Source organism: Typopeltis vanoorti, chromosome 3 (assembly GCF_054136105.1).
Source record: "Typopeltis vanoorti isolate ZY-2024b chromosome 3, IOZ_Tvanoo_1.0, whole genome shotgun sequence".
Taxonomy (NCBI): domain Eukaryota; kingdom Metazoa; phylum Arthropoda; class Arachnida; order Uropygi; family Thelyphonidae; genus Typopeltis; species Typopeltis vanoorti.
Genome location: NC_143551.1, coordinates 112,305,757 through 112,329,493, shown reverse-complemented (window position 1 = coordinate 112,329,493; position 23,737 = coordinate 112,305,757). Strand labels below are relative to the sequence as shown.

The window sequence follows — 23,737 nt, the reverse complement described above, 5'->3', positions numbered from 1 at the left end:
TCAGCTTCTAAAAAAACTATGATTTCTCTTTTGCTCAAGATGTTACTTCACCTCTGAATAGCTGTTAACCTTATACAAATCACAAATCTGCCCAGCTGTTGAATACTGCTCTCACATTTGGGTTGAGGCCCCTAAGAGCTTCCTTGAAATGCTTGACTCAATACAGAGAGCAATTAGATTGATTAATAATCCAACTCTTACCAACTCACTCCTTCCACTTTTGTACAGGCATTTGGTCTCTGCAATATGGCATCAAATCATCCACCAATTGGTGAAAGTGACCATGAGGTGATTACCTGGGTGGTTGCCAGCAGTGCAAGGACTCCTGTGAAAAAAGGGTATATGTGGAATTACAAGGGGGATGATTATGAAGAGCTCAGGAGACAGCTTGCAGGTGTAGCATGGAATGAAGAGTTAGCTGGAAAAGAGATCAATGCAGCTTGGGGGATTTTCAAAAACTATTTAGTAGATGCATTGTCTAAATGTAAACCATGGGTGAGAAGGTTAAATAAGGTAGGTGTGAGATGGATGAATAAAGAGATTAAGCATGCAATACAGAGAAAAAGGGCATTGTGGAGGCAGCATAAGAGAAGTGGAAGTAACCAATTTCATGAGGTCTACAAAGACCAGGCAAGAATGATGACTTGGTTGGTGAGAGTAGCTAAAGAGAGGTATGAACAGCAGTTAGCTAATGAAGCCAAAAAGAATCCTAGGGAGTTCTTTCGATATGTAGCCAGCAAAAGAAAGAATGATTATGGAAGGATGACATTGATTGGAGGAAATGGTATAAAGACAGCTGTTGCAGAATGTGTGGTGGAGATACTTAATGAGCAGTTCATAAAGATCTTTCAATCTTGTGAATGCGACTTCATGGAGAGATTAAGAGCAGTTGATGATGGGGAGGAGAGACTGACTGTAAGTGAGCAAGAGGTGTTTGGGGAGTTGAGTAAACTAGATGTAAATAAGGCTGTGGGACTTGATAATATATCACTGCATATTCTGAAGGAATGTGCCAAAGAGTTGACACCTGCCTTGACATATTTTTTTAATACGAGTCTTGCACTTGGTCAAGTTCCTAAAGAGTGGAAGGAGGGCAAGATTGTGCCACTTCATAAAGGAGGTGATCGAACTCAAGCAGCAAACTATAGGCCTATCTGTGTGTCAGGTGTTGTGGTTAAGTTGTTGGAGAAGCTTGTGAGAACTAGGATCCAGAGTTGGGTTGACAACAATGGTATAATCTTTGATGGACAGAATGGATTTGCTAAAGGGAGGTCATGTTTTAGTAATCTACTTACTTATTACAATAAAGTGACTGCTTCCTTGGACAGAGGAGAAGGATACACAGTAATATACTTGGATTTCACAAAAGCTTTTGATAGAGTACCTCATGATAAGTTGACAGTCAAACTAGAGCAGATGGGGTTGGATATTAGATTAGTGCATTGGATTGGAGACTGGCTATCTGATAGGTATCAACAAGTTGTGTATGGGGTGTGATATCCAGGAAAAGGAAAGTCACTAGTGGAGTGCCTCAGGGTCTGTTTTAGGGCCATTACTATTTAACTTGTATATTAATGATATTGGCGAAGATTTGGATGGAGATATTCAGTTGTTTGCAGATGATGCAAAGTTGGGACGAACCATAAAGAGTAGTGAAGATGTTGTGGCCTTGCAAGAAGACTTGAATAAATTGAGTGATTGGGCAAGCAAATGGGGATGTGAGTTCAATGTCGCAAAATGTAAGGTTTTAAAATTTGGAAAACAAAGATGGGATGCAGAATTTATGCTTGGTGAGAATATATTGTTGGAAGTAGAGGAAATAAGAGATCTGGGGGTGATAGTGGATAAGGATCTAAAATTTAGGGGACACATCGCCAAAATTGTGAAGACAACACAAAGGCTTCTGGGAATGATGCGGAGGACACTGACGTGTAGAAGTAGGGAGATTCTTGTTCCATTGTATAAGGCTTTGATTAGGCCACACATGGACTATTGTGCCCAGATTTGGTCATCTGGTTTTCAGAAGGATGAAGAGATGTTGGGAAGGGTCCAAAGGCGACTGACTAAGGTAGTTTCTGACCTCTGGAATGTCGAGTATGAGGAAAGATTGAAAAGATGTAATTTGCAGAGTCTAGTGGAGAGAAGGAAGAGGGGAGACATGATAGAGACCTACAAGTTGGTAAGGGGTTGTTATAGGATCAATGGTGGAGAAGTTCTACAGAGAATAGCAGGAGATCAGGAGAGAACCAGAGGTCATCCCTGGAAACTGTATAAAGAGGGTGTGAGTAGGGGAGTGAGAGGCAGGTTTTTTCATGCAGAGTTGTGAGTGATTGGAATGCCTTGCCTGAGAGTGTGGTGTCTGCAAGGAGTTTGAATGTGTTTAAGACACGGTATGATGAGATGTGTGTGTGAGATAAAAGGACCTCCTAGATGAGTCTTTGACTCCATGAGGTCTTGTTTAATAATAATAATAATATATGTATTCTATAAATATTTCCATGACAAATGTTCATATGAAATAACATCAATAATCCCCCACTCAGTACTAAGTCCATTGGAACACATGCTTCTGCTGCCCATCATCCCTTCACAGTACACCTTGAAACCTAAACAGGTTTCTTTTCCTCCCAGCTACTGATGTATTGCAGAACAGTCTTCCCCTTTATGTGTTTCCCAAGGAATATAATAAACAGGCTTTTAGGGTGGACAGGGGGGAACACAGCTTGAGAAAGGTTGATGCTACAAGAAGATGTAAATGCATGTGTAGACAAAATGGGAAGGGGGATGACTGGGAATGTAGGGAAAAACAGTTGAATTTGAAGAAGGTTCTGGGATGAGTAAGGAGAAAAAGAAATGGCTCGAGGAAAGTATGGAGAAGTCGCATCTAATAAGTGATATCAGTGAAACTTGTTATAGATCCAGGAATGAGCTGTTGTGCTTGTATATGAATGCTGGAAGTATCAGAAACAAGGAAAATGAAATGGTTGCATTGATTTTGTTTGCCCAAAAATTGTTGAATAAGTGAGACATGGTTAGGTGAGGATGACATCCTAACTGGAATAGAGATGGAAGGGTATGATGTATTTCATGAAAAGGTAGGTGGAGTGCTGTTGATGATAGAAAAAGTTATGTTCATACAAGGTAGAGGCAGGCAAATAGTGGTAGTGGTTTTCAGGCAATATGGTGTGAGATAGAGGTGAATGGAATGAAATTCTTTGTTGGATATTACTATAGACCTGGTAATGTGGATAGTAGTGACCAGGAAATGTATAAGAAAATTAGCCAAGCAAATGGAAAAATGGTGATCATTATGAGTGATTTTAATTACAGCATTATAAATTGGGATGATGAGATAGCAACCGGAAGTAAAGAAAATGAGTGAGTTTTTGAGGGACAACTGCCTTAGGCAGTATGTAACAGAGTGCACACAAGTATTGAGGGGCTTGGATTTGATCATCTCATCAGAAGATGTTAAATGAGATGTCAAATCTCTCCCCAGTTTGTGACCGTGAAGTGATTACCTGGCTGGTTGCCAACCATGTGAAGACTTTTGTGAGGAGAGGGTATATGTGGAACTACAAGATTGGTGATTATGAGAATCTCAGGAGACAGTTTGCAGCTGTAACATAGAATGAAGAGTTGTCGGATTTTGTAAGGTTGCTTTTTTTCCAACTTCTTCTGTGCCAGTTATCCAGGGCATGATCTGCTAATCCAGAATGGCCATAGTGGTGAAATCAGATGTGGTCTTGGTGCTCTGTTATATGGATGTTGGTCGTCCTACCTGTTTGTTCATAATAAGAAAGGTTGCAGCTTCAGGGTACCTGGTACACTCCATATAAATTCAGAGGTTGTAGCTGGTGTTTGAGGGAGTGGATAAGGGCTGCTAGCATTTTGTGTGGGTTATAGGTGATTACAAGATTGTGCTTTTTTAAAATCTTGGCCACCTTTTCTGAGACATCACAGATATAGATGATGGCAATAGATTTGCTGTAATTATGTTTGGGAGAGAGGGACGGTGTGTGTTTGTGTTTGCGTGGCTTTAAAATTCTTAATATTTCATGGGAGGTGTAGCCATTGGATCACCTACATAAAAAACTTCCAAAAAAGTGTTTTATGTAGGTGATCTCTGTGTTGAGTGCAAAGTTATCTGAGCAAATTAGTTTTTCCCAGTGTACTAAGGTTTTTATAGTCCCAAATTGTTGGGAAGGGAGGTGATGTGACCGTTGATGGATGTATTTGAGGAGCTTGGATTTGATCATCTCATCAGAGGATGTTATTATAAATTACTGTGTGTGGGGAGGGGGTTCTGTAGACTGTGTAGGTCAGGGATCCATTTGGTTGTTTTGTAACTAGGGTGTCTAGGAAGGGCAGACTGTTGTTACATTCTATTTCTGTTGGGAATTGGATCCTTGGATGTTGGCTGTTCTCCAACAGCCAAAGGAAAAGGAACAAAGGTAAAGGAAAATGTGTAAGGTGTCCTGGCCATGTGGCTAATTGCAAACACATCATCCACATAGCATAGCCAAATAGTGAGCATAAGGGGATAAGAATATAGGGCATTCTTTTCCTCCAAATCTCTCTCCAGTCTGTACCCTTGATTTGTTTGTAGAATTTTCCTTACCAAACAAAATAGGTCAAGTTCATAGTGAAGTGAAAAGGACTGAGATATCGGGAGGAAATTCTGCTTCGATAAGTGCTAAAGTGTGTTTAAGTGGGACATTTGTGAATAAGTCAGAGACATCGAAACTGACCATTAAGTCAGCATGGCAGAGTGTAATTTTTTGTATACTGTACATAAAATGGGCTGAGTTTTTGATATGCGATGAGGTATTGCCAGTAGTACAGGAAAGAACTTTGGCTAAATGTTCAGCTAGTTTCTAGGTGGGTGAGTCTATCCCATCTACAGTTGGACATAGAAGTAAATCCTCTTTATGGATTTTTGGAAGTCCATAAATATGGGGGGGGGGAGAATCTGGAATTGTAGCATTTTAGTTTGTTGGTTATATCTGCCTATCAGGAGGTAACATTTTTTAGTAGTCTATGGATGGTTGTAATCTTTGTCTGGGTAGGGACATAATTTATTGGGCAGTAGGTGGATTGGTCTTTTAGAAGGGTGGTCATTTTTTGAATATAGTCCATACGGTTCCATTGGGAAAAAGCCACCTTCTTCACCAAAGTAAATTCAAGTTCAAGAAGCTTTTCCTGGAATCAGCTGCAGCTCTTAACACTATCCCAACCTAAACAAATATGGTTGTATCAGACCCTCCCCCCATATGGGAAACCCTTATCAACAGACAGTCAGCCCGATGACCAAGAAGTCCAACTGAAGCCAATAGGTGATATAATTGTAGGACTTTAGGTCCCATGTATCGCTTTGGTTTCTTCATCTTTGTTACTGAAGTGTGACTGTGTGCTTGTATCTAATACAAGTGTATTTTTCCATGATGATGCTGATTTGACTTCAGTGAAATAGACACATAAAAAAACTCAACCCACTTCAAAGCCAGCATAGAAAACCTTACACTCCAATATACTGACATAATGGTCAGCTTTGACGTCTTCTCCTTATTCACAAATGTCTCACTCAAGGAAACTTTAGAGCTAATCTAAGCTAAATTTTCTTCCGATATCTCAGCCCTATTTCAATTCACAATGAACTCAGGCTATTTCGTTTGGCAGGGAAAATTCTACAAACAAATAGAGGGGACAGCCATGGGTTCACCACTCTCCCCACCCTTGGCCAATTTCTTTATGGAGACCTTTGAAGAAAAAGCCTTAGCCTCTGCCCCACAAAAACCAACCATATGGCTTCGCTACGTTGATGATGTGTGTTCGCTATTTGGCCACATGGCTCTGAAACACTCCTCTCCTTCTTAACACACTTAAACAACCAACACCCCAGAATCAAGCTCACCCTGGAAAAAAAAAGAGGAAAACAACAGCTTCCCTTTCCTAGACACATTAGTCACCTGCCAGCCTGATGGAACTTTGGTTTTCTCAGTTTATAGAAAATCCACCCATACAGGCAGATACATTCACCAACAATCCCCCCCCCCCTCTCACAACAATATGGAGTGGTGAAAACACTATACAACAGGGCTAAACTAATCTGTTCTAACAACATGGCCCTAAACACTGAACTAAATCACATCCTCAACACTTTCTCAGCCAATGGCTACCCCCCCCCCCCTTTCAACTTGAAACTTATCAAACCAACTTATCCTCCTTCATTCTCTATACCTCTGCTATTTGCACCAGTTTTCCCCAATCATTACAGCCCTCAAGGTTGAAGAAACATATCGACAAATTCCTTTCTTCTTTCTAACTACTTGCCTGGTTAGAGAGGTCCTAAGACCATAGGTCTTAGGATCTCTCTGTAGTATTGTTCAAAAAAAAAAAGGGGGGGGGACTATGACTTATTGAAAGTGAGCAGAATTGAGAACGAGAAAGTGAGCCTGATTCATAATGAGTGTAAAAGACAGAGTGATGCAAGCCTTGATACTTAAGGTGGTGAAGATGAAGGATGTGCAGAATAAAATTAGAAGATCGGCAGATGTGGAAGAATTGACAGAAAGACAATTGAGCAAAAGAGGTAATGAATGTTTCAAAAGTGGCAGTATAGGGATTCTATTATTAGAGGCATGATGAATGAGAAGTTGCCCAAGGTTTGCTTTGCAGGAGGGAGAATGAACCAGGTGATAGAGGCATTGGATATCAGAAGTAAGGCAGAAGAGAGAGGATAGTGGCAGTAGGAACAAATGATTTGGGTAAGCAGAAATATATGACAATGGATATCAAGTGGTTATTGAGGAAAGCAAAAGATAGCAGTATGGTAGGAAAGGGAGTTTAACATGTTTCCCAAATATGAGAGTGATAAGCTGCACAGTGAGAAAGGAGTGCAGTTTTGTGAATGTGTGTGTGGGATGATGTTCAGGGACAAATAGGATTGTATAACAGTAATGCACTGCATTTAAATGGTTCACTAGTTGGAGAGGGGCTTGCCAGAAGAAAAGTAATGACAGAGTTGAATAAAAGATGGGAGGAAGTAAGAGATGACGTGGAAGAAAATAACATGGTATGAGAGACTGAAGAAGCATTTGCATATGGAAAGGTGAGTAGTGTGAGAGAACAGAAGAGAATGAAACAACAAGAATGCAAGACAGACAGAAACAGGGAGAGTTCAGGTGACAGGGAGACATGATGTAAGAAGATTGGATGCTGAAAACAGTAGTGAATGTAATTAAACAATCAAAGAATGGAATGGTTTGGAATGCAGTTAGATAAGAACATTTGATTGTATGGTAAACTGTGAGAACAAGAGGTCATCCCTCAGGAGCTGTGTGAGAAAGATACAAGCAGGGGAGTGAGGAGCAGCTTTTTTGGTTGGGGGAGTGAAATGCATTGTCTGAGAGAGAGAGGAGCAGTAGTGTAGAAATAGTGATGAGTTTAAGGCACAGTTTGAGCTAAGTATCTGACAATGGGCCTTCCCACTTATCTTTTTGACTCCTTGGAGATCTAAGGAAATAATAATAAACTTCCAACATCAAAGGCTTTCAACATTTTATGCATACATATCTTAGATATTTTTCCATTGGAGAAAGGCAATGACCATCCATACTCTCCTGGAAAGGAAAAAAAAAAAAGTAAGCAAGTCCTCCTAAATGAGACAATTCCACTAAACAGAAATTATTACAAAATTTAAATTTTACAGTGAAATAGATTTGGATTCTGTCAAAACTAATGGCATCAAGATCTTGCAAAAGACTGCTGGAGACACTCACTTGGAATCAAACAAGAACCTTATTTTTTATGGCATTTTTACCATCTGTAAGGACAAGACTGAAGATGGGCCTGTCCATATTGAAGTTGCCATCATTGTGGACAGCCATCCCCCTTTTAAACAAATCCCTTTCCACACCATAGAAGCATTTGAAATTTGCTTCTCCCATAGTCTATAATAACAATATACTCCATCTCTCATTTCAGTAAAATTATGGAGACTACAACTGTGTTACAAATAATTGCTTTAATTTCCTGACATTTCGATCTTCATATTAAGGTGATCATCTGGAGTACACACACACACACACACACATATGTATATACACACACAAAGAGAAACTATATTACATTTCAAACAGTATGCTAAAGTGACAATGATTTAATCAACTGTTCTTCTACTGGCCTGACTTCTAGTGGGGGGAAAAAAACTACATCAAATCTATATTCTATTTATATCATCAGAGAATAAATTCATATAGATCGTTTTAATGCAGCAAAAGTGGGCCTAATTCATAATTTAACATGAGTGTTGTTATGTTAGTGTTAAGATCCCAGATTACTTACAGTCCTAATTATAATTAACTCTTAGACCAAAAGGTAGAATATGTGTCATCTATATTCTTGGGATTTTTAGACCACCATTATTGTTAAGATTAGAGTGGTTGATAAGAATTTTACAGGCCTCCTTGGTGTGATTGTAGACAGCTGGTGCCTTTTCAGTCATTTCTATAGAGTATTCAGGGCATGATCCGAAAGGCCAGATTTACCATAGTTGGTAAATGTGCTGTTTATGTAATATAGCTTGTCTTTGTATATATGTGTGTGTATATTCCAGATGATGACCTTAATATGAAGGTCAAAATGTCAGGAAATTAAAGTAATTATTCCTAACACAGTTGTCGTCTCCATGAATTTACTGAAATGAATGCTGATCAAAGTGTAACACTAAAGGAAAGAAAGGAATGTACTCCATCTACTTTCCGACAGGAGTTGATATCTCCCAGGATGACTTTAATGAACTCATCTTTCATTTACATTCCTATATTTCTGATTTTAATGTTCATCACAATGTGTGGGGAAAACAAACACCAGCAGTAGGATGCTAGGTAGATTTTTGAGCATATATGGGGCAACAATGACCACCTCTTTCTCTCTCTCTCTTTATAATACTAGCAACATCTTCCATATGCCTACTGAGATGTTCTCTATTTATCTAACCATCTTTGCTCTCTTTCTGTCACTACTCCAACTACTTACATTTCCTCTGACATCCACTTTTTTTTAATGGAAATCATATATTCCATCACAGGTATCATGATGGAAAATATGTTATCCAGATTTTTAACACATTATCTCTCTCTCTCTCTCCCTAGCAGTATTTGACCATATTATATAGTATGTAAGCTTTCACAACTACAATTCCAAAAAAAGGAAAAAAAAATCATCAAGCCAGTTTCTTCCTTTCCCCCAAACTGTGAAACACTGGCTGCCTAACTACTAAAAAAACTCGAAGCTTGGGGCATTTTGCAGATAGCCCACCACAACAAATTAATTGATTTCCTGTTTGCTCACACTTGAGCATGATATGTTCTTCATCAATCTTGCATTCATTTATCTTTCATTACCAAATCAACACCACCACGGCAGTCTGGGGAAAGACCCCAATTAATTATTCTCCTAGACCATAAGATATACTATTGCTGATCCAAAAGTAATTGTAGATAATTTCAGGAAAGCTTAATCAAAACATCAAAAACATTTCTCCCTGCTGCCACAAATTTCTATAAAGTATAGAAGGAAATAAAAAAGTAAATTCTCTTATTTTTCGATTGCCGGAACTCTACAAGTGATGAATGAAATCAATGAATATCTAAAAATTGCTTTGCTTTAATTTCCAGCAAAGTGTTGTAGGTCCAGATGATATCCATTATGAGATGGTAAAATATTGCATTCACCTTCCATGGATCGACTGCATTGGTTTTATAACATAATCTTCCTTGAGTATCAGTTTTTGAATTTCTGGCAGAAGGCATTGTCTTTCCAAAGCCAGATATGGGTCATCAAAATTTCAACTAATTATTGTCTAGTAATTTTAATTAGCTATCTGTGCAACATCATGAAACAAATGGTTGTATCTTTTTTTTTTTTAATGTTTACTGGAGAGCAACAATTTTTTTCCCCAAGACACAGTCTGGCATCCATAAGACCATTCCACATTATATTATTTCAATTTGACTGAAAATATCTGTCACAGATGTTTTCCTAAAAATCAACACTGAGTATCGTGTTTTTTTTTTTTTTTTGCATGTAAGGAGTATATCATCTAGAAAGTTCTGCATATTAAATGGCCTACACAAATTTGACCTTTTAGGTTATCACTTTCCTATTCTTTTCATCAAATATTCATTTGAGCCTTCCAGGTCTCAGTGGGACCTACTTCTTGACTTTTTGTCAAGAGGAACTTTGCAGAGTTGAGTTTTAAATGACAGTATTTGTTGTCAAGCACTGTGGCATTCAAAACCCAACAAAAAGCTGTTTTGTTAAATCAATAATAAATAAAAGATATTTTGCCTTAGCATATATTCTACTGTGCAGTTTATCTTCAATTTTGCATATCATTTTTATCATTCCAGTTCTCTTTAGCATATTCTTTCCTCCATTTTTAAGTTTTTCTTTTTAATAACCCTGCTCAGCATTTTGTCACCTTTGTGCTATTTATCTTCTGTATTCTTACCATTGTCTGCCCATCAATTGTTTAGCTATTTTTACACATAGCTTACTTGCATTTTTCTTTATATTCTCTCAGGGTACCTGCTGACTTACTTGCTAGATACTTTTTTATGCTTTTTTTCTTTTTGAGGATTACCTCATTAACTTCTTGAATCTACAATTTTCTACAAAATCAGACATACACTGACTGGCTGACTGACTCGGTCAGTGTTTGTCCCTGAATCTCTATTATTTAGATCTTGTTTTCAAACTCATTTTTTCTCTCTTAAATCATATTTTGTTCATTAAGTTAAAAAGTTCATGTCTGAAAGCTGCATAACTTTGATTCTTTTTAAAACTTTTATTTATTTTTCTTTTTAATATGATATTCATATTTGTCCTCCTCTAAACTAAATGGTGTTCATTTCTTATTTCAGATACCTGTTATGCTCTATCAGCATGATGATAATCATTATGAAGAATAACTTAGTTCATGAGACTTTCTTGTGTCTTCTCTCCATGTGAATTTGTTCACGTGTTTATGTTGGAATATAGTGTTAATGATGACTTTTTCATGTTCTGAACAGAAATTCAGCAGACATTTACCATTATTATTATTATTATTATTAGCTTTGCTCTATTCTCCACATTTTTTTCAGAACATGAAATCTCTGGTATTCATTTCCTGCTCAGCTGTATAGATTTCCAATGAAGACCAGCCTTTCTTTTTTCTGTATATCAGCTGCCTTTGCTAATCACTTGAAAAATTCTTCAACTTATTCCTCATAGTGGGTCCATAGGCACAAATAAGTTTCATTATCACCATTTTGAAATTTGTTCATATCACTGCTTGAATTTTCCTGCCATTCAAAAGTTTATCTTCATACTGTTGTATAGTATTGTATGCTATAGCTACTTCTTTTATTCAGTTTGGTACTGCCTGAGTATAACAATTTATATTTATTATTTAGAATATCTTGCCAATTTTAGTCTGAATATTATTATTCATTCTGGCATTGTTTACAGTCCCAGATCTCATTGTGAGGGTCCCACATCAACTCATACAGTTGGTGCTCATTGTAGCAAACTTGGTTGTATTCCTGGAGCAGTTGTTATAGCAGAGAGCTTAATGTAGTGAATTTTTTACATAGTATTTTAATTATGCGGAATGTTGTTGAGATTTTTCAATAGTTTGTTATAGTATTGAGAATAAACTGCACAATTCACTTTATATCTCTTCTTCAACTTGCTATATACTGAGAGTCAAAGTTCTTTTTTAATCTCTTGTATACATCATGAACTTATAGCAATTGTTGCAGAGGGAAAAGGATTATTTTCTTTGATAATTTTTTATGTATCTGGAACTGAACTGACAGCAGCCACGCATTGTTTTATAAAAATGATGATTGATGTCTAATATCAACTCAGTGAAACAATATCACTCCTTTTTAAATTTTTATTTATTTACTTTTAATGTGAATTGTGATCTGCTTCAGGTTAATACACATTAATACACAGTCAGTTTATCTCATCCCAGCTTTGGTAAGGTTCAGCCACATCATGGCAACTACTCAACATTACCTTCAGTGATCCTTCATTTACTCTACGGTCCATCTAATATCCTCAATCATTAAGTTTCAGCGTTATCTTTATGAATGTGAGCATGGCACTGAAGTTAATGCTAATTATAAAGGTGTTAAATTACATAATTATAGGGAAACCAGTCCACCTTACACACACATGCGTGCTCGTGCATATAAGACTTAAATACTGTATTGTAGTGTGATATGAGGACAGGGAATCAGATAGTGTTTTGTTGGGTGGTCTCTTGCAGTTAGTCCTGGGACTCCATGGAGGTGTTATGTAATAATATAATTAAGAATGTAAAAAACAATATGCAGAGCCATTAAGATAAAGATGACATAGATAACATTATTTAGTCTCCAGTTCACAGAGGCAACAATTTACATAGTTATAGCATTGGAATCACTGATGGAAGGACTGAAATAAAAAAGACAGGGAAAGAAACAAAAGGAGAGAAAAAAGATGACTAGAAGAGTGTAAACTATAGTTTTATTGCCATGATAAAAATGTTTGTTGATTGCATCAAACAAAAATTAAAGAATACTGGTTCATTCTCTGATATTTTTTTTCTGAGGAGTCTAATTCTTCATAAAAAAGGTTGCTGAGACTAAAACAAACTAATATTGTTCTAGGAACAGTAGGCTAAGAACAGAAACAGAACTTAATGATCTTGAAAACTAGAAGATTTCCTTTGGGAACATTTAGCTGAGGAATGCTATTCTAGAAAATAGAGGTAGAGAACATTTCCATATTCACCAAGGATTTTTAATGAGGTTTTTGGTGCATCACTCCAAATGCAAAAAGATTTGGAATTCATGAAGAGTTAGTACAAGTAGTAGTAGTACTTTGCAACAATGAATTTGTAGTGTATATTTATTTCACTGATGATATTAATGTAAAAGTTTTTTACTAACATTTTATTATATAAATACATTAATAGGGAAAAAAGTATTCCTGATTCATCTCTTTTGTTTTTAGCCTTCTGCAAGAGCCAAAGTAAAAAAAGGATTTTTAAGTAAAATTTCTGATTCATTAGAAAGCAGGAAAGGTAATCATAAGGCAAGTGAGTTTAGCTCCTGTGAGCATTCATGTTTATGTTCTATAGTATAAGCTTTTATACAGTATGCCCAGTAGAATTAATACAGGTACACCACTGATATTCCACAATAGATGGACCAGTACTTCCTATAGTCCTGACAAAATTATGAGATCACACTTGAAATTCCTGCAACTACCTGGCTAGTTCACTAGCCTGCTTAATTAATGTGAATGTATTGCAAAGGATGGCTTCAAAGGTCTAAGAAGCATCATGGGATTCACAATGTATAAAAAGGGGGATTTTTATCCATTGTGGTGAGAAACAGTCTACAAATTATTCAGTATATGAACGAATCTGGTAAACGTATAGCTGATGAACACCTCAGTCCAAGCAAGTGTATAATGCTAATGAAACCTCATTATACTGGTGATGCACACCAAAGGCCATTAACAGCAGAGAATGAAGAAAGATTACAGGAGTCAGACAGTCTACAGATAGAGGTACTGTCTTAGGCCGCTCAAATGCTGCATATATACATGGATGGAAACCCTAGTGATAGGATAAACTAAAATGCCCTAGGGTAGCATGAAAGAGATTAAAATTTACCTTAACAGGAACTTTCACAGGAGCTGAACTCCTGTGTAAGAAATATTTCTATACAGTGTATACCACCAAACTATAGATCTCTTATCCAAGATAAAGGCATATTATGCTCTCTGAAGTCTAAGTATTGCTCACTTTTCATGAAATGTTTGTTAGATGTGAATGGTAGCAAGCCTGTAGAGACATTTATTACAGAATTTAACATAAAAGGTGCCTTTTGTTCATTTCTAGTGACTGTGAAAGGGTACAAATGTGGCATAAGTTGTGGTCTGTCTTAATGTTTGATAATTCTCCTGATGAAAATTAGCATAACTTTATAGGATTTGATGTACGAAAGGAAAGGAAAAAGAAGTTGTTTTTGAGCTGCTTGAATATGCAAAAAGTGTTATGGGACCTGCTTTCAAAGATATAGCAAGTTGGCTAAATAAGAAGAAAATCTGCCTGAATGAACGAATTAACATTTATGATGAAACACCTATTGTTCATCACTATACTGATTCTTAAATTATAGACATTATTTTGAATAATCCAGATAAAAACAATTAAAGAACTGCAGTGTCATTTATACTATTGTATTTCATTTAATCACTTAATCACATTTAATTTATATTTAACATTTAAGTCTCTAAATCCATTATGCTTTGGAGACATGGGAGAAGTATAATTAGTGAATCAGAATAGTCCTCAGGAATTCTTATTACATGACTTTGGTCGCTCTGCAAAAATGGCTAATCCAGCAAGGCTCTGAAACCATAGGTTCTGGAAAATTAGTGGTGTACATGTACTAGCAACTTGTTTGTATACTGGCAGAAGCAGATGTCAAGGGATAATGATTGACTAAACTTTATTTAATTATAATTAAATGTAATTAATATCTGACAAATTTTAACATTTTTTTTTTTGTTTCCTTTCCAGCTGTGTGTGATTCTTACTTGATTCCTCATGCTGATTTCAAATATGTTTTTAATTTTTTCCTATCAAGTATAATTTTTGAGAAACAAGTCTATACAATTTTATAAATTAAAGATACCAAGAAATTATATATTTGGTTTAATCCTTTATCCAAGTGTAAGCAAACAAAGTTTGCACCTGAAATATTTTCAGGACTGGGACAACTCTTATATAGAACCTAATGACTTCACATCACTTACCTCAGTATCCCATAATGCAAAGCACATATCCTTGCAGACATATATAATGCTATGCATTATGGGAAGGGTGACTACCTAGACTGGTTTCAACCTTTATTGAGGTCTCATCAGAGAGAGCCAGACCCATAGGTGATACTGAGGTTGAAGTAATGCAGAAGTCTAATACTAAGGCAAGTGATGTGAAGTAATTAGCTTCTATATACAAGCTGCCCCACTCCTGAAAATATTTCAGGCACAAACTTTGTTTGCTTACATTGGATGAAGGATTAAACCAAGTATATAATTTCTTGGTATCTTTAATTTATAGTATAACCAAGTGGAAAAACTTCCAACAACTATCTCTAATCCAAAGTATTTTAATAATAAGGTCTGACATCAAGTCTGATCGCCAAGATCATTAGATTTTTCTCTGTATATTTTTCTCAGTTTGGTTGGATGGAAGCAATTAACATGATGCCTGTATATTACAAGTGTTCTTTTGTAAGTCTACCTCTTTTTCAGGTAGAAAAACCCTTCCACCTCCATATGAGACTAGCTAATTTATCTTCAGTATCAACATAAGAACAAATACTCGTTGTTTTTTTTTGCATGGTGCTATGGAGACACTAGATGAGTCAGTTACTTTACAGGGCTTGGAGCAGTGACAAGTGGTCAGCTTTTTATTTCAGCTCCCTACTTTTACTAATGAGAGTAAATGCAAACAAACCACACAGATGCATGCATAACAAAAGCACTCTGCACTAATTTTACAGCTTCTGACTTTTAAATGCAGCATAATAATAAATTAAAGAAATGAGAGATTCAATGACATTTAAGAGTAAGAATTCTTAACAGACCAAGTTTGTATTAAGAGTATTTCTTGAAGAAACATAGATTCAGATGTTCAAACATATTCACACCATACCTTGATTCATTCATGAACTATCACTCTCCACTGTACGCTGTGAGATTCACAACAGCTACATAAAGGCTGAATAAATGGCAATAATTTCAAATTTTAGTATAATTACTGACTTATTCAAGATAAACATTTCAAAAAAATCTATGAATAACGAAAAGTACATAATCTTTATGTGATATGTTTTCGACCGTATTATGATCCAGTACTTCAAAATACATTAGAATTATTTAATTTAATTTAAAAAGCAAGTTTCAGTTTGTTGATCAGTCTAATCTAAATCTGCAGTTCTGTTAAGTTAGGGTATCTTTCATAAACAGTTTAGGTTAACAGTTTGGAATTATCACCAAGGTTTGAGGGCAGTGTCATGTATCAATTGTATATATTCTGCTGTTCTAAATGAAAAGCCATGATGATTTCCTCCCCTCCCCCAGGAATGTAACTACAATTCTATCACAAATATATTACAAAAAACTTGTCAAGAGAGTGAGTAACAGTGCAAAGATATATAAAGATTGAACATAAGTTTCTGCATCTGAGAGAGCAACAATACAGATAATCTTTTTGTTAATTAAAAAATGTATTGTGAGTATCACAATTAACAGGTGATATCATAAATATCATAACATCCACACCATGAGTCATAAGCTGGTTATAGCCCATGATTAAATATAAGAAACAAATGTCTTTTGTAACAGCTAATTAAATGATATTTAATGATCACCATGATCACCAAGGCATCTTCATAGACATGAGAATAATAATATGTATATGCATGCATCACTCAGAAAGAAGGCAAACGATAGACTGAATACTAAATGTACTCTATAATCCTAAACCTGGCAGTAGAACTCGCTATTGACGGTCTGGCCCCTGAGGACGAATTCTTGATGCACAATGCCGCGAATGTCAAAAAAGACGATGAGCATGCACTTGGTCAAGCTGCGGACCTGCCTCGCCTTTTTCGATTGTGGAGATGATGGACTCTTCCACTGTGAAGACTGTTACTTTGTCTCAGGGTCGTACCTGTACACCCAAGTTTCGTCACCGGTAATGATATTCGACATGAAGGATGGGTCATCCACAGCATGCTGACGGAGTTCTTGGCAGACTTCGACGTGGTGTTCCTTCTACTCCTGGGTCAGCAGCCTGGGGACGAACTTGGCAGCAACACGGCGCACGTTCAAATCACACATGAGGATTGCCTGGACTGTTCTGTGTGACAATGACAATGCTGCTGACAATGGCAGCAATATTGTGGAGTGTTCTCTGACGATGCTCATGCACAAGTTGCCAAATGGTTTCGACATTTTTGGGGGTTGAACTTGTTGAAGGTCTTCCTGATCTCTCATCATCTTTCAGTGATGTTCTTCTGCTCTTGAAGCACATGTGCCACTCAAAACACCTCGAACGACTCATTGCAGCATCGCCATAAACTTGCCAAATCATGTCAAACGTCTCTGTGGCCGATTTCCCCAGTTTCATGCAGAATTTCACGTATGCTCTTTGTTCTAACTTGCTGTCCATGATGAAATCGCAGATGTGGTAAAGCAGGTGGTCAGAATAGCATCAGTTGCACAGCTCCCAATGTACACAGGATGATGTCTTTTGGCACACTGACTTATGAAGGTAGGTGTTCCCTGTGACTGTGCATGCAGCCTTGTGCTGCCATCTGTTGGTGTGTTACAAACCTTGTCTCGAAACGTTTTGATACCACCTCATATAACATTGGAAAAGACACAAAAAATCTATTTGCCACCACTTCACATCAAATTTGTACTCATGAAAATCTTTGTGAAGGCAGTGAATTGGTAAGAAGCAGGGTTTCAGTATTTGAAACAAAAATTTCCAAAAATAAATGATGTAAAAGTAAAGGAAAGCATTTTCATTATGCCAGAAATTAGATAATTAATGAATTATCCCAAATTTGAATAAGTTCGGGGTGCTTAAGGGTCAAAGCTGTATAACTGAGAGGAGACCTCCAGATAGCTTTTAAAGGAATGCAGAGAACCAACCAGGGCTTCTGACCTAATGTCCAATCCTCACCTTCTTGTGATGCACCCTGTCGGGTATCTACCTGGATACTGAACGAACGAGGATGGGCTGGCAATTTTGGATTTAGCCGACCAAATTGTATTCTTATTGGCTTAAACCAATATACAAAATGATGGTACAACATGACAAAATGTAACTGGGCAACGCCCAGTTACACAAGGTCCTTGTTGTTTTCGCCAGAGAACCAGGGCGAACAGCGAAAAGTCAGTTACTGGAACAAACCCTAAAACACACCTCAACATCACCAGAGTTAAAGATTGGTACTATCAACATAAGAAGCCTGAATGGCAAAGAAATGAGCTAGCTGAGGAATTAGATACGTACCAGATCGACATAATAGGGGTGACTGAAACAAAAAAGACCAAAACTGGTGAGATCTTTCTGAGCAATAAATACAAAATGTTATAAGTTAAGGGGATAAAAATCCCTTATTGTTTTTCAGCCAGTAAGCGAAACTAAGATCGAACTCTACGATCTGTAACGTTTCATGCCGACGAACTGTCAGCGTATCCAAGCGTAAGTGACCACTTGGTAGTGCCACACCACGGCAACTCGTTGCAAAGGTGAAGCAAGCTTCCTCACTGTTCTTGATATTTTCTCATAATGTAAAACACAGCTCTTAAGAGATGTAGTATTGTTTTACATTATGAGGAGAGGTCACTACCCAGACCGGTTTCAACCTTTTTTGAGGTCTCATCAGTGAGTAGCTAGACCTAGTTAATATCAGAGTTTAAGTGAAGAAAACTTACATACTTTTGCTAAACGATTGACCGAAAGGTGTGTCACTATATTACATTATAACATAGTATAACTAAGATGAAAAGCCAAAAGGCTATTTTTTTCTGGCGAGGTTGATATAAGTTAAGGGGATAAAAATCGTAGTGTTCGATCTTAGTTTCGCTTACTGGCTGAAAAACAATAAGGGATTTTTATCCCCTTAACTTATATCAACCTCGCCAGAAAAAAATAGCCTTTTGGCTTTTCATCTTAGTTATACAAAATGTTATATTCAGGGATGACAATCAAGGAAAAGAAGGAGTAGCCATATAATTCAACACTAAATACGAGGCTAATTTTCTTCAATGGCAGGCAGTCTCAAGTAGAGTAATGTAGGGAACTGGACAATGAGACTTATTTGTGCCTATGATCCCACAGAAGGTTCTACTAAGGTAGAAGTGGAGGAATTTTTTGAGGCTTTAGAGAAAGCAACTGACACAATGAAAAAGGAAAAGTTGGTCCTTGTTGGGGATCTAAATAGCAGAGTAGGAAATGATTGTCAGACATACAAAAATATTTTGTGAAAATTTGGAGAAAAGAGCAAAGCTAATAATAATGGCAAATACCAGTTGGATTTCTGCTCAGGACATGGACTGATTATTACTAACACCATGTTCCAACATAAAAATGTGCACAAATTCACATGGAGAGAAGAGGCAAGGAATAAGAAAAGTCTCATTGGCTGTGTTATTGTTGATAGTGATGTTTTCTCCCTGGTGCAGGACACCAGAGTGTATAGAGGATTTGAAATTGGAAGTGATCACTATTTAGTCTTGAGGAGAATAAAACTGAATTTCATATTGAAAAGAATAACATGAGTTTTAAAGCGAATAAAAGTTGAGCAGCTCTCAGATGTGAACTGTAGACTAAAATACACAAAGATTATTGAAGAAAAAATGAAAGAGTTAGAGAACAGGAATGAAACCTTGGAGATTCTGTGGCAAGCCTTAAAGAAAACCTTGATCGATTAAGCCAGAGAGGCATGTGGTGAGGTTGTCTGCTAGGATAGAAAAATCAGAAGTCCATGGTGGACACAGGAAGTTAAAGAGGCAGTGAAGGAAAAGAAGAAAGCATATCAAAGGCTCCTGGCAAATAAGTTAGCTTGTGCTCTTAGAGAATACAGAGAAAATGTAAGAAAGCGAAACACTGTGTAAAACTAGCTAAACAAAAGTCATGGGAGGACTTTGGCAAGAACATGGAAAATAAATATCAAGAAGGTGGCAAAATATTCTGAAGGTTGTTGAAGAAGCTTAGAAATGGAGGAAAGAGTGCTGTAAAAGGAGTTAGAAATGATAAAGGTGACATGAAAACAGGAGAAAAAGATATCCGTGAAGTATGGAGTAATTACTTCAAAAAATTACTAAATGAAACAAGCAGTGATAGTACAGTGGTAAAAAAACACTCAACAGGCATATAGTCAGGAATACATATCCATACTTGAAGGAGAGAAAGCCATCAAAGGCTTGAAATGTGGAAAGGCAGCAGGACTAGATGATATTCGACCAGAAATGCTGAAGTGAAGATTTCAGAACTATGCAGTAGCTGCACTGCATAGTTCAGAAAGCCTGTACAGAAGGACGAATTTCCGATGATTGGAGTAGAGCTCTCATAGTACCCATATATAAAAAGGGAAATAAAGCTGAATGTGAGAATTACAGAGGTATTTCTCTACTGAGTGTTCCTGGCAAGATTTATGCCAGTATACTTGAGAAACGGTTGAGAAGAATTGTGGAAGAAAAGCTTGGTGAAGAACAAGCTGGATTCAGGCCAAATAGAGGCTGTCAGAATCAGATCTTCACTTTACTACAAATAATCGAGAAAGCATAGGAATATAACAAAGATCTGTATTTAAGTTTTGTCGATTTGGAAAAGGCATATGACAAGGTGCCAAGAGAAAAGCTATTCAATACGCTACAGTTATATGGTGTCAATGGGGCATTATATCAAGCAATACTTAGTCTTTATTTGAATTGTAAATCAGCATTTAGAATTGAAGGAAGTACAGGAAGATGGTTTAATGTTAAATCTGGTGTCAGACAAAGATTATACATTTATCCTCTTTGTTATTCGTTATCTATATGGATCAAATTATGAAGGAAAGTGGTATTAAACTTAATATAAAAATTTGAGATGTTAATGTCAGCTCTTTCTTTATGAGGACGATGTTATACTTCTAAATAAATCTGCTACAAGTCTGCATGATTCCCTGGCTAAATTGAATGATTGTTGTAATGGATATGATATGAAGGTCATCAATAAAAAGACAAAGACAATGAAAATAGGCAGAAGCACTAAAAATATCAACTGCATTGTGAATGGAGAACCTATAGAACAAGTGAAATTTTAGCTACTCAGCATGATTTTTAGTGAAGATGGTAAATTAAATATGGAAATAGATAACAGAATCAACAAAGCTGGTATGGTAGGAAGTCAATTGAATAAATTCATATGGAATAAGGGAGGAATTAGTCAGAACACTAAATTAGCTGTATACAAGACAGTGTTCAAACCAGTTTTAATTTATGGATCTGAGAGATGGGTCAGAAGTAAAACACTTGACCAAAGACTAGAGACTGCAGATATGAGATTCCTGAGAAAGATTAGAGACATGAACAGATGGCATCAATGGCAATTTTAAGTTACTTGCAGAAAACGTTTTGGGCAACGACAGCCAAAAATACTTTTTCTGAACTTAAATGTAGACTTTTTCCCAGAAAATCTCAGGTTCATAAGTGATGAACATTGCACGAGATTTCATCAGCAGATTATGAGGATGGAAGACAGGTATAAGGGGAAGTGGAGTCGTACTATGTTAGCTGATTACTGTTGGGGTCTGAAACACCAAGTTCATCTTATAAATGAAAGATATTAGGACAGTCACTCTAGTTGGCTTTCATTCTGCATGTATAATACTGTTAATAGTGTTTATCATAAAAATATATATCAGAAGTTTTTCCACTTGGTTATACTATAAATTAAAGATACCAAGAAATTATATACTTGTTTTAATCCTTTATCGAAGTAGGCAAACAAAGTTTGCACCTGAAATATTTTCAGGACTGAGACAACTCATAATGTGAAGTTGATAACTTCACATTATGATTCAATTACGGTTTCAATCTTTATTGAGGTCTCATCGATGGGAGACAGTCATATTTTCATATACGAGTTGCCAAAAGGTGTTAGATCTTATTATTAAAATACTTTGGATTTGAGATAGTTGTTGGAAGTTTTTCCATTTGGTTATAACTATAAATTAAAGATATCAAGAAATTATATACTTGGTTTATGACAGTCAACTAGGCTACTATGACAGCACTACATGATTACATTTACATTATTATTAATAATTTTATGAACAATTTTATTCCAAATTAGTCTGTTACTCTTGTCAGCACTCTACTATTATTGTATCTAAAATTTCATTCTTTTAAGTCAATTCTGACTGAATCAATCCACCTAGATCTTGATATTTTTCTAGGTCTCTTTCCTGTCATCTTGATATCAAACACTTGTTTTGCTAACCTTTCCACACATTAGTTCTGCTCACACATTCTTGAGTGTCATGTTGGAGATTTAATGAGTGTTAAATCACTAAGAAAACATTAAGAACTATTTTATTTCTTTCAGTACTTCATCTTAGTCACCAAGACATCTTCAGGGAGTTCAAACTAGCACTTATAACACACATACACAAAGGCAGCACAGTAGTAAATGAAACATATGGATATAAGACTCAAGTCCTATCTAGGTGGGGTATCCTCTATGGCAGTGGTGCTCAACCTTTTTTTACTGTGTGAGCTACTTTTCTATAAAAAGTTATTTGTAGATTTTCTCTCTTATATATAAGTTATTCAGTGATCTACTCTCTTATATAGATCACGTTCTCCCAACCTGATATCTGATTACGCACAAATAAATAACTAAAAAAAAATACACAACTAAAAACTTCATTTGTGAATTTAAAAATTTATTTATCACTTTTAATTATTTTAATACAACAAAAAAAAAACAAATATATTGGAATAAAATATTTATTTCTGTATTTTGGAAAACCAGAGTTAGAAAAAACAACAGATTGATTACAAACTCATAAGTTACAGGAAATGCTGGTGGATTAAAAAAAAAAAAAAGTTGATGTGAAATTTGGCATTGTTTGGACCTCGCAATATTTTCATAGTCAAGTTGATATGAAGAAGTGGTCAATTGTAGACAATCACCCAAATGATTATTTGTAATTTGGTTTCTTAATTGATTTTTTATGACGGTCATATTTAAAAAAGGGGATTCTGACAAGTATGTCGATCTGAAACACGGCAGAATTTTTCGTGCAATATCAGTTAATATTGGGAATTTTTCATATTCATACTTCCAAATGACTTCATTGTTTATTGATTTTAAATGTAAACTATTCTGAATGTTTATTATCTCAAGTTCTACTTCAGCTTGGTTTATATCAAACAGCCCACTAATTTTATTTGAAATTTCTGTGATGTTCAAGTTTAAGTTTTCTTGAACTGGATTATTGATAAAAGATACAATCATTTCAGTTTTATTAAAATCTTTAAATCTTGAATTTATTTCTTCCTCAGCTAATTCTGTTTCACGAATAAATTATTTTAAATCATAGCGAAGCATTTCTTGATTGTGTTCAAAAAATTTTAATAAATATGGGAGATGTCTAAATTCATGGGCATTTATATTTTTGTTTAATAAAAGTAAGTATTGTTGGAAAGTTTTTATTGAACTTAACGTGTCAATTAAATTTTTATCTCTACCTTGTAACTCTAAATTTAAATTGCTTAATTTCATACAGAAATCTACTAAAAATGATAAGTGTAACAACCATCTTTTATCACTCAATTGTGGATAAATATCTCCTTTTTCATCAAGAAAATGTTTTATATCGTTAATTAATTCAAGAAATCTTTCTAAAAATTGACTTCTGCTGAGCTAGTAAACATTATTGTACAACAGAAGTTCCCTATCATCATCTGTCTGTAATTTAAATAACTGCTGTTGCAGGGCTTTCCTCGAACAGAATTTACAATTTTAAATGTAATATCCAAAACATCTTTTATGTTTAATCTTTTACTACACAGAACTTGTTGGTGAATAATACATTGAAAAGTACTGTGT

The 23,737-nt window shown here is 36.0% G+C and overlaps 1 protein-coding gene across 1 annotated transcript in view; it reads left to right on the top strand.

Moving 5' to 3' along the window:
• LOC150108472 (sorting nexin-6-like) overlaps positions 1 to 23,737 on the top strand; it is a 285,148-nt gene that overhangs the window by 86,553 nt on the left and 174,858 nt on the right. The window contains exon 6 of the mRNA XM_090390474.1: positions 13,054 to 13,134. Coding sequence (XP_090246600.1) covers positions 13,054 to 13,134 — 81 coding nt within the window. The remainder of the gene's footprint in view (positions 1 to 13,053; positions 13,135 to 23,737) is intronic.